This window comes from Borostomias antarcticus, assembly GCF_949987555.1.
Source record: "Borostomias antarcticus genome assembly, chromosome: 6".
In the NCBI taxonomy this organism is placed as follows: domain Eukaryota; kingdom Metazoa; phylum Chordata; class Actinopteri; order Stomiiformes; family Stomiidae; genus Borostomias; species Borostomias antarcticus.
This window is the reverse complement of record NC_140239.1, coordinates 25517867-25530342: the sequence shown is the minus strand read 5'-3', so window position 1 is coordinate 25530342 and position 12476 is coordinate 25517867. Positions and strand designations below refer to the sequence as shown.

The 12476-nt window shown below is 55.9% G+C and overlaps 1 protein-coding gene across 1 annotated transcript in view; it reads right to left on the bottom strand.

Annotated features, from left to right (window-relative positions):
* Window positions 1-12476, bottom strand: part of rev3l (REV3 like, DNA directed polymerase zeta catalytic subunit) — a 45726-nt gene that overhangs the window by 25102 nt on the left and 8148 nt on the right. Inside the window, exons 2-3 of the mRNA XM_084439440.1 lie at window positions 395-584; window positions 127-201 (exon numbers count right to left, since the gene is read on the bottom strand). Of these exons, the coding sequence (XP_084295566.1) occupies window positions 127-201; window positions 395-584 (265 nt within the window). The remainder of the gene's footprint in view (window positions 1-126; window positions 202-394; window positions 585-12476) is intronic.

The window sequence follows — 12476 nt, the reverse complement described above, 5'->3', positions numbered from 1 at the left end:
CCCCCCTCCCCCGTTCGCCACCCTCGCTACATGTGGCGATCGATATCGGCGCAGAGTCACAATCACTCTCAAACAGAGAGCGTCGTTCGGCGAAGTCGCCCACGAACCCGGTACTGAACTCCTCACCTTTTGACCATCTGAGGGTTGTAGAGATAGATCTTCATGAACCGCTTCTCGTTAGCATGGTATCCATAGAAAGGCCTGTGGAGAGAGAGAGAGAGAGAGAGAGAGAGAGAGAGAGAGAGAACGAACGAGAAATAAAATCACCATCTAAAATGAACAGTTAGCATTCACACTAATTCTATTGCCATGAGCTCGGGAAAAGATCTCGGAGTGTCCCGCGGTCGGTCAGACGCCCGTCATCTGGGAACGACTTTGCCGCCGGCTGACTTACATGCCGGAGACCAGCGCCACCTTGAAGACGTGCTGGGCGCTGGAGGAGGGGTTTCCCATGGACACGTTGAGGGCTCGGTCGATGCTGAACGCCACCTGGCGCAGGTGGCGTTCGGGCTGCGGTCCGTAGCCATCGTAGGGCACGTAGATGTAGGGGAAGATGCCGTGCAGGTGGAGACACGTCTTCTGGCCTGGGACAAGAGGAGGGAGGGGGATACTTTTATGAAATATGGGAGCCAATCAGAGCATGGTTTTTCAGCGAGACTATAAAAATGATAGAAATACGGCACCGTATTCGTGGAAAATCTCGGCGTTGGCCCTACGTTGAAGTATTTAAGTTTGAATCTGGCACGGAGTCAAAACACATTGGACGCTAAAAGCGGTGTCCACTTTGAACGACGCATATATTCACAGAACGGCCGTTAAAAGTACAGACTGCAGACTACCGAGATGGATGGAGCAGAGGAGGGAGGGGGGAGGAGGAGGAGGAGGAGGAGGGGTCCGGTAAAACAACTCTCCCTTCCCCGCGCAGCAAGACGGACGCTGCCAGGACTGACCGGCTCGGGGCCAGACGGACGAGAGCGACAGAGGCGCGTGAAGCCGTTATTCACGAGTGCGGCGGCGTCGTCTTCGACCCCTGCCGGCCCGGTGCGGAGCAGCCCATTAGCTAAGTGGGCCGGGCGAGCGAGGCAGGGAGCGGGGCCAGGCTAATGTGGGGATGAGGTCACCCGGCGTGTTTAAAAGAACGTCCCTCTGACATCATCCGTCACGGACGCGCAGAGCAGCAGCAGACGACCGCCCGAGGGGGCGGCTCCAACCAGTGCTTTCCTCGGACCGATCCCGGACTTAAAAAGCATCTGCATTAAATGGCGAAGTGGGCCTGGGCGGGTCGGGGCGTTTACCGGGTCACTGTGGGACCGCAGCGGGCCGCGTCCAGCCTAATGGCCCCCGCGTCACGTGACGCGGACTGGTCCATAATCAGACCGGGGGAAGAGGGGGGGGACGTTCTGACATTAGAGATGCTTGGTCAGAGAAGAAGGCGGCATCGACTTTCACCGCAGCTGCTCTCGATTACCCAGGGAACCCTGTTTCTCGTCAGCCCCATCTGCCTACATGCCCAGTAAGCCGCCCCCCCCCCCCACACACACACACTCGGAATCAGGGGACGAGGTAAACAGGGTTTGTGTTGCTAACGGAGGGCGGGGGGGGGGGGGGGGTTGGCACTAGTGCGGCCGCCTCTTCCCAGCACTCCAATCCGACCCCCCAACCCCCCTCCCCCACTCCAACCCCCGGGGGACCAGCTGGTGAATCGGGACCCTGGGCTCTGGGTTTCTGAGAAAAAAGCAAAACCAAAAAAAAAGGAAAGAAAAACACCCGACAACAATAGAAGAACATGTGACTGTAACCAACTGTACCCAGCTGTGCACACGGGGGGGGTACCTGCTGGGCTCTGACACCGCCTGCATGCGCGTGCTGCGGAGGGGGAAGCTCTCTGGAGGGTCCTCCCCCTCTCCCCCCCCCCCCCATGGATCGCTGCTGCAGCAAACCTCTCGGCGCGGGGCGCGTCCTTCAACGCACGCGGCACAAAAAAACGCAACAACTACCACGCCGGACGTGTCGGGCTCTTATCAGCCTGTGATCTCCGGCGAGCAGGTGGGGGGGGGTTAGGGGTGGGGGGGACCCTGTGTCCAGGTATCGCTCCGGCCCGAGGAAGGGAGGGGGTGGGGTGGTGGGGTGACAGGAGCGAGCGGGGCTCTCTCTCTCTCTCCGCCGGGCGCCGACGTGCCAGTCAGCTGGACGCGGGAGAGCCTGACAAAGGATCTGAGGTACAGTGTGTGAGAGAGAGTACAGTGTGTGACAAGAGAGATAGAAACCGGTGTGTGTGTGTGTGTGTGTGTGTGTGTGTGTGTGCGAGACGGGGGAGAAAGGGGGGCCGCTCCTGCGACAGCCCCCCCGGAGCCACGCGCACGGCTGCACAAAGGACGGGGCAGCGAGCCCCGGCTCCCAGGTGAGCACGCGCCCGCCCGCCGACGCACGCGCCGTTTTGTGAGCTGCTGCAGTTGCTAGGCAACGGGGTCCGGAGCGAGAACGAGTCCCCGACAGGCAGCGGGGAGGTATAAACAAGTGATTCTTTTCCACCCAGCTGGCCCGGGGCGGAGCGAGAGAGAGAAGGAGAGATAGAGAGAGGGAGAGAGAGAGGGAGAGGGGCGAGCTTGTCGGCGAACGAGTGTCCAGCGTTGGGCGTGCGATACAGGAGGGAGTGAGAGAGAGAGGAGTCAGGAAGAGAGCGAGAGACAGAGAAACAGAGGAGAGAAGGAGGGAGAGAGAGAGAGAGGGGGAGAGAGAGAGAGAGCTGTGAGTGGAGTCCTCTCTAAGCCTCTCTTCCTGGCCCATCCCAAGCCTCTCATCAGCCGGCCAACCACAGCTCGGCTATTTGTGAATGGAGGTGGGAGGGGCCGGGGGGGAGGGGCCTGGGAGACTGCTGCAGGACCCTATCTGCTCTGCCAAACTCCTCCCCTCCTCCACCAGCTTCTATCCCTCCATCCAGCGCTCCCCCCTTCCGGGAGATCTGCAGCGTGGCTGAGTGACTCAGCATTACAGCTGCGCCTCCATTCCGGACAGTCAGTGTTTGTTTGTTTGTTTGTTTGTTTGTTTGAGTGCGTGTGTCGACATTACTGTACTCGTATCCCCAAGCCTCAGACACAGACAGACCTGTGGATCGCTCCCGACAAACGGATCCGGAACGGATCCGAGTTGTACACGCACTGTGGAGCCAGGCAGCTTCCGCATTCAGGATGGCAATTAGGCCCTGTGTGTGTGCGTGTGTGTGTGCGTGTGTGTGGCCTCTCGGACAAACCCTCCCATCTAGATGAATACCCATTCATACGGGACTGGGCCTGATTGATGGCAGGAAGCTGTGGCTCACACAGCCAGTGCCTGAGCCGCACAGAACTACACTGCACCCTCAGGCCGGCCACACACACACACCCACCCACCCACCCACCCACACACCCACACACACACACACAGGAATGTAGGCTGGTGGTGGGACAGGGAGAACAGGAGTGCGGGGGTAGCGTGCCCTCTGCTGCTGTCCATGGTCTGGACGAGGGGCCTGGAGCGCTGCCCTGACACGGACAAAGCCCGGCTTCTGGGGAACCGGGGAGAACCGTGCAGAACGTCAACTGTACCTCGTAGGGAACGACCTACTGCCCGCCAGGCCCGGAGAGAGAGAGAGAGAGAGCAGAATACGATTAGATATGTAATAACGTATCGTCGAAACAGAAAAGTGAAGCAGTGCGTTCAGGGCCCTGAGGCGAAGTCGAGGTGTTTTGTAACGTAGCGCACAGAAGGGCTCTTCTTTTTCCATAATGACCGGCTGGTCATACATTATCCTGCTTATTACACTGCTACTGGTCATACATTATCCTGCTTATTACACTGCTACTGGTCATACATTATCCTGCTTATTACAATGCTACTGGTCATACATTATCCTGCTTATTACAATGCTACTGGTCATACATTATCCTGCTTATTACACTGCTACTGGTCATACATTATCCTGCTTATTACACTGCTACTGGTCATACATTATCCTGCTTATTACACTGCTACTGGTCATACATTATCCTGCTTATTACAATGCTACTGGTCATACATTATCCTGCTTATTACACTGCTACTGGTCATACAGTATCCTGCTTATTACACTGCTACTGGTCATACAGTATCCTGCTTATTACACTGCTACTGGTCATACATTATCCTGCTTATTACACTGCTACTGGTCATACAGTATCCTGCTTATTACAATGCTACTGGTCATACATTATCCTGCTTATTACACTGCTACTGGTCATACATTATCCTGCTTATTACACTGCTACTGGTCATACATTATCCTGCTTATTACACTGCTACTGGTCATACATTATCCTGCTTATTACACTGCTACTGGTCATACATTATCCTGCTTATTACACTGCTACTGGTCATACATTATCCTGCTTATTACACTGCTACTGGTCATACATTATCCTGCTTATTACACTGCTACTGGTCATACATTATCCTGCTTATTACACTGCTACTGGTCATACATTATCCTGCTTATTACACTGCTACTGGTCATACATTATCCTGCTTATTACACTGCTACTGGTCATACATTATCCTGCTTATTACAATGCTACTGGTCATACATTATCCTGCTTATTACACTGCTACTGGTCATACATTATCCTGCTTATTACACTGCTACTGGTCATACATTATCCTGCTTATTACACTGCTACTGGTCATACATTATCCTGCTTATTACACTGCTACTGGTCATACATTATCCTGCTTATTACAATGCTACTGGTCATACATTATCCTGCTTATTACAATGCTACTGGTCATACATTATCCTGCGTATTACACTGCTACTGGTCATACATTATCCTGCTTATTACAATGCTACTGGTCATACATTATCCTGCTTATTACACTGCTACTGGTCATACATTATCCTGCTTATTACACTGATACTGGTCATACATTATCCTGCTTATTACACTGCTACTGGTCATACAGTATCCTGCTTATTACACTGCTACTGGTCATACATTATCCTGCTTATTACACTGCTACTGGTCATACATTATCCTGCTTATTACACTGCGACTGGTCATACATTATCCTGCTTATTACACTGCGACTTATACCAACGACATTAATACTAATACTATACTTTTTAGTTTGCCAGTGAGATGGTTCCGGGTGCTTGGGCAATGGGTGTTTTCCGAGACTGAACATGGGCTACAACAGCCAAACTATTATGGTTTAGAATGTTCATAGACATATGCGTTGCCCTTAGCAGCTGCTCATTATCGAGAGATAATTCACCAGTAGAACATGTGATTGTCCAATCAGAATCGAGTATTTCAGAGAGCCGTGTAATAAAACTGTAATAATCCCCAGGAGGGGATATTTGGGCCTTACAGCAGCAGAAAAAAAACTGAATAGAAAGTTTATTTGCCATGTGTAATAAGGACAGGTGCATTGGAGTTCTTGTAGCCGCTTGTCCTTATAGTATCTTATCAGTGCTAATCAGTTGCTCATTCCAGTCCCAGGTAATCAGTTTGACATTTAAAGGTTCCCAAACTGACAATTTACTATACTATCCTTCATCTAGCAATCTATCAGTTATCCTCCTCATCTACTTATCCCATCCGATCATGGATGATGTGGTACAGAACAAAATCATGTTAACAACGAAACATGTGAATTATACATTAGAACTATAAATAAAACAGCTATAAAAAAACAATCTATAAAAAGCTTCCCAAACTGACAATTTACTACACTATCCTTCATCTAGCAAATTATCAGTTATCATCCTCATCTACTTATCCCATCCGATCACGGATGACTATTTGGTACAGAATAAAATCATGTTAACAACGAAACATGTGAATTATACATAAGAACTATAAATAAATTATAAATAACAGCTATAAAAAAATCTATCTATAAAAAGCCTAGGCTAGCCAATGTAAAGTGACAATTAAAGTCACGAGTGCCATTAGGGCGGGGCTTCGGACTCAGCTGCTGTTACACAGTCTGACGGCTGCTGGCACAAAGGAACGCCTGCAGCGCTCCGTCTTGCACCTGGGCAGGAGGAGATCCCCCATCAGCCCCAGCTCGTCATGGAGGGGGGGGTGGGAGGGGGTTTGTCCGGGATGGACATCAGTTTGTCCCTCGTCCTCCTCTCCACCGCTACCTCCGGACTGTCTGGTTGCTGCCCCCCCACCACAGAGCAGGTCTTCCCTCACCAGCTTGTTGGTCTCCCCCCGTCTTGATGTTGGCTCCCCAGCAGCGAAGGACACCTACCGCAGGCTGACCTCCTACTGACCGGCCCCCAGAGAGAGAGAGAGCAGAGCGGCGGACGAGGCTCGCTGCCCTCTGTGTGACACCCGGGCGCTGAGGAGTGTGATACCTCGGCCGTGGAGTCAATCTCCTCCTCCGTGGGGGCGGGGCTTAATGAAACCCTTCTATTCCGTCACCTTTGAGTCTGAGCCAGTGTTTGAGAAGAATGGTTGGTGGAGACAGACGGAGACACACACACACACACGCACACAGGAAGGTAAACAGACACTCACAGTCGAGATTGGCTCTCATGCTCAGCTCGCCACAGAACAGGCCGAGGGAGCGCGCTGGCGGGGAGCCCAGCAGATGAGACACTAGAGTAGGTCTGGAGGAGGAGGAGGAGGAAGGGGGGGGGGGGGAAGATGCGCCAATACAGGCCGAGAATAGAAAGGGCAAGTTGCCACCTCTCTCTGTTCTGCCTGTACCTGTCCTCATAAAACCCATCTCCATTCCCGGGCAATACAACCACAGCACCTGTGTGTGTGTGTGCGTGCGTTCGCGTGTGTGTGTGTGTGTGTGTGTGTGTGTGTGTGTGTGTGCGCGTGTGTGCGCGCAAGATTCCAACAGCAGAGTGAGTGACGGGGACAAACCAATGTCCGCCGCGCGAAACCGAGCGGCCGATCGATACGAGCTCCCGCTCGCTTTCCGTCATTCGCTCCCTCCTCCCGAGAGTTGGCGTGCGCCTCCTGAAGCGCTAATCGCCGCCTCAGGCCTCCTCGCCCCTCTGGCGGACGCCAGGGTCGTTCCGAAAGCGACGGTGTAAACGCAGGCGGAGCACGCCTGAGGCTCGGACCGCGCCGTTCAGTGGTCAGACCGCGGTGAGAGGAATCAGCATCGGGGGGGGGGGGGGCAGATTCTGTTCTGTGGTTCACAGGCATCTTGCTGCACCGCCACACAGAGGAAAACCCTCGGGAGGGAAGGAGAGGGAAAGAGGGAGGCAGGAAGGGAGAGAGAGAGAGGGAGAGAGAGAGAGAGAGGGAGAGAGAGAGAGGGAGGGAGAGAGAGGGAAAGAGAGAGGGGGAGGGAGAGAGAGAGAGGGAGGGAGAGAGAGAGAGAGGGAGAGAGAGAGGGAGGGAGAGAGAGAGAGGGAGAGAGAGAGGGAGGGGGGAGGGAGAGAGAGAGAGAGAGGGAGGGAGAGAGAGAGAGAGGGAGGGAGAGAGAGGGAAAGAGGGAGGGAGGGAGGGAGAGAGAGAGAGGGAGGGAGAGAGAGAGAGAGAGAGAGGGATGGGGGAGGGAGAGAGAGAGAGAGGGAGGGGGGAGGGAGAGAGAGAGAGGGAGGGATGGAGAGAGAGAGAGAGGGAGGGAGAGAGAGAGGGGGGGGAGGGGGGAGGGAGAGAGAGAGGGAGGGATGGAGGGAGGGAGAGGGAGAGAGGGAGGGAGGGAGAGAGAGAGAGAGAGAGGGAGAGAGGGAGGGAGGGAGGGAGAGAGAGAGGGAGGGAGGGAGGGAGGGAGAGAGAGAGGGAGAGAGGGAGGGGGAGGGAGAGAGAGAGAGAGAGGGAGGGATGGAGGGGACTCGAGCAGAGCGACTGCAGTGAGAGACAGAGGAGTGGAGCAGAGAACAGAGAGGAGAATGGCGGTCCTTTAAATCACATCTCTGTAATGGATTTACTCCAATCATCTGCTCCCTAAATTAACTTTGGGGGGGGTGGGGGGGGGGAGGAGCTCCACGCCGGCGTGATCAGTCCATCGGAAAAAAAATAAAAGGGAAGGGAGAAATGTATGCCCCCGCTTTATAAACGAATTACGCGGGGTCGTATGGAGCGCTCGGTCTTCTTGTGGGCGCTCACACACGCACGCACACGCGCACACACACACGCGCAAACACACACGCGCACACACACACGCGCACACACACACGCGCAAACACACACGCGCACACACACGCGCACACACACACAGCTGGAAGCCAGTCTAGGCGAGACAATCGAAACGCTGCCTGCCGGGTCCAGCAATTTAGGACGGGGGAGGATGAAGGTTACTCTACTGTATGTGCCATGTTGATGAGCAGTTGGATCTGTGTGTGTGTGTGTGTGTGTGTGCGCGAGAGAAACCGGAGGACCGCGGTGGGGGAACACAGACGAGCGAGTCCTGGCGCTGCTATTTTTGGCCTCGTCTGCGTCGACTCAGCTGGGGGGGGGGCTTAAATCGTGTTGATCTATTTACATCTCTGCCTCGGTCCCCGGCGCCGCGCATACCGCCGCGTGCACACTCCACCGCCCTGACGGACGTGCGTGTGCGTCCGTGTGTGTGTGAGGAGAGCGTCTGTCTGGCGATGCTCGTTTACCGGCCCTCCCATCCCGCCCCCCTGTATCACGGCGGCGCGACGACCGCAATCCAGAGCTGGAATCGCAACGCAAACGCCGTCCCCCTCCAATCAGCCGCCCTTCACAAGCGCTTATGCAAATGCTCCACTCTCCCGACGGCCCAGGGAAAACAAAGGCGAGGGGGGGGGGGGCCTGCGTCTGTAGGGGAGGGAGAGTAGAGGAGCGATCTGGCGGAGACGCGAACGCAGCTGCCTCTGGTCAAGCCCATCACGGAAACGCACTCTCCACCTGCACACGGTTTCTCTCGCACGCACGCACGAACACACACACACACACACACAGATCAAAGCATATTGTGTTGCCTGTGTATGAAATGCACTATACAAATAAAGCTTTGATTGATTGATTGATTGAGAGAGACATTCACAGTCAGCAGAGGGAAGAGAGAGAGGGGGAGGGAGAGAGATACATAATGAGGAGAGAACGAGAGATACAAGTGAGAGAGGAGAGAGATGCAGTACAGAGTGAGACACAGACAAACGCATAAGGAGAGGAGAGAGAAAGAGAGATATACGATGTGAGAGAGATATGAGAGAGAGGCAGAGGGAGAGACGCAGAGAGAGACAGACCCAGGCAGATGGGAGAGAGCACAAACACGCTCCCCCCTGTCAGAACAGAGGGAAGGGAAGCAGCTGCAGCGCGCTGGTCTGTGGCCACGTTACTCGAATCGTGCTGCCTCGTCCCCTCTGCTCGTCTGAACCCCTGCCTCCGTATAAAGTATCGGGAAGAGAGGCTGACGCACCTCTCCCTCCCTCCCTCTCTTCTCTCCCTCCCTTCTCCTCCTCCTCTCTCTCTCCCGTCGTGTCACGCGGGGGGGCCTCTCTAGCTGAGGCGGGGTCGGCGCCGCTTGATCGCGGCCCGGAACCCCCCCCCCCCCCGGAGAACGGGGAGACGTTCTGCTTGGCAGAACCTCCCCCGCCCCCCTCCGAGCCTCTCTCCGCCCCCCCCCCCACCCGGGCAGACGTTCCGGAAAGCTGGCTTCGGTCGGGCGGGCGATCTCACCCCCGGGGCGGTCGTGCGTGGCCGGAGTTCTCCGGCGGAACCTGAGCATCGCGGCGGCGCCAGGGCGTCTTGACAGAAGATCCGGCAGATGGCCGGTACCACGCGCTTCTTCTCCGACACGTCCCCGGCGCCAGGGCTTCGCACGCCCCGTCGCCTCGAAACCCAAACACGAGCAGATCTCTGTTTACATACCGCGTCCGCACGAGCCGTCCCCGACCTCCGGAGCGGCGGCAGCGAGAGCGTCTCCCGGTTGTGGGGGTGTGCAGCTGTCAGATGGACGCTGTCGCCCGGGGGCACGTGACCTCCGCGGGGGTGCGCGGCGATACGGTGGGGGGGGGGGTAGACGGGCAATTCGTCGCTACTACGGGAGGCTCCTGACGCTGGGAACGGGCTCCGGACGCTGGGTCACCTCGGGGCGCCCTGCGGTCGACGCCGCGTTCGTTAGGCAAGCTTACGGCACGTGTGTGTGTGAGTGTGTGTGTACGTGTCAAAACTCGCGCCGCTCGATCGATCAGGCTCCTCCGGATCTCTCGCCGTGTCCGGGCGGCGTCCTCGGGGGGTGGGGTGGGGGGCTTGCTAGCACGCAGCCGCCGGCGGATCAATAAGCTGTCTGCCCCGGCCCGGAGGTGAGCCCCCTGCCGACGACGCGGGGCGAGGTGAGGGAGAGGCCGCGGTAGGAGGGGCCAGGCGGAGGGAGGGAGGGGGGGGCAACGTTCGGCCCGCTGTCTGGAGAGAGGGGAGGTTGAGAGCCGGGTTCTTGGTATGCGGTCTGCTGCTCCTCTCCATGACTCACACACAGAGGAAGAGAGAGAGAGAGAGAGAGAGAGAGAGAGAGAGAGAGAGAGAGAGAGAGAGAGAGATATAAACAGAGATAAACAGGACAGATAAACAGGAGACTTAAGAGTGGGGGAGAGGAGAGGGAGAGAGAAAGAAAGAGAGAGAGAGAGAGAGAGAGAGAGAGAGAGAGAGGAGAGATAGAGAGAAGACACTTAAGAGTCAGAGAGGAGAGAGTGAGGAAGAGAGAGAGATAGAGAGGGAGAGAGAGAGAGAGAGAGGGAGAGAGAGAGAGAGGGGGACAGACAGAGAGAGAGAGAGAGAGAGAGAGAGAGAGATGGAGTATAATTAGCAGGCTGTGGGGAGCAGTCCTGTGGGCCCAGCTGCTTTATCCTGGTGTACTCCAGACACAAAGCCACATGTGTTTGATCAGAGCACTCAGACGTAATGACGGGGAGCATCAGAGTCCAGCCCCGGCACAGGGCAGGGTAGCCCAGCCAAGTTTAGTCCAGCCCATTTTAGCCCAGTTTAGCCCAGCCCAGTTTAGCCCAGCCCATTTTAGCCCAGCCCATTTTAGCCCAGCCCATTTTAGTCCAGCCCAGTTTAGCCCAGCCCATTTTAGTCTAGCCCAGCCCAGTTTAGCCCAGACCATTTTAGCCCAGCCCAGTTCAGCCCAGCCCAGTTTAGCCCGGCCCAGTTTATTTTAACCCGGCCCAGTTATGTTAGCCCAGCCCACCTTAGCCCAGCCCAGGGCAGGACAGGGCCTGCAGGAGTGGAGAGACAGTCATGAGGGGGCCTCTACAACCCAGGGAAGAGGAGGAGGTAGAGATGGAGGAGAAGAAGAAAGGGAAAGGATAGAAAAAGGAGTGTCTGGAATTAAATTAGATTAGACTCAAATAAATCCACACATGCACGCACGCACACAAGACAGCGCAACCGTACCTAAACTGAACCTTTCTGGAGACTGGATTGGAAATTAGCTGCAGTCCACTGAACTGCATTGTGTAAATTATCAACACTGACACGGAGGCAACACACACACACACACACGCGCAAACACATACCGAGCGGGCAGCACCTGCCCAAGGAGGAAGACCTGTCCAGAGAGGAGAGGAGAGGAGAGGAGAGGAGAGGAGAGGAGAGGAGAGGAGAGGAGAGGAGAGGAGAGGAGAGGAGAGGAGAGGAGAGGAGAGGAGAGGAGAGGAGAGGAGAGGAGACAAGTCCGGGCAGCCGTGGAGTGGAGGGAAAAAAGGTGAGGGAACAGAGGGAACGGAGGGGAACTGGAAACAGGATATCCTGTATTTGGAGAACAAAGAGAGGCTGCAAGAGGGGAGGGCAGAGTGGAGAGAACTGGAGAGGAGGAGGGGGGGGAGAGAGGGGGGGAGCACAGGAGAGGAGGGGGGGAGAGAGAGAGAGAGAGAGGGAGGAGCACAGGAGAGGAGGAGGAGGGGGGTAGAGAGAGGGAGGGAGGGAGAGAGGGGGAGGGAGCACAGGAGAGGAGGAGGAGGGGGGGGGGGAGAGGGAGGGAGGGAGAGAGAGGGGGAGGGAGAGAGCACAGGAGAGGAGGAGGGAGTAGAGAAAGAGAGCACAGGAGAGGAAGGAGTAGCAAAAGAGAGAGGGAGGGAGAGAGAGGGGGAGAGAGAGGGAGAAGAGCACAGGAGGAGGGAGGGAGTCGCAAAAGAGATAGGGAGAGATGGGGAGAGAGAGAGAGAGAGAGAGAGAGAGAGAGAGAGAGAGAGCAACAGACTGTGACCAGTGGGTGCGGAATCCTCGTCCTCAGCGTCCTCAGTCAGACGGCAGTGTGTAGTAGACCAGTCAGTCAGACAGCACACACACACACACACACACCCACACACACACAGACACACCCACTCAATCACTCAATTGCACGCATGCACACACACACACACACGCACGCACCCGGCGGACACAGTTACCGGGTGCGTGCAGCCACGCGGTATGGTCCTGATTACCGTGCCGCCAGTAGGCGGTTCCGACATCGGGGATGAAAGGACAAGGCGGCGCGGAAAAACTGCCTGGAGACCGGGAGCCTCTGACGGAGCTACT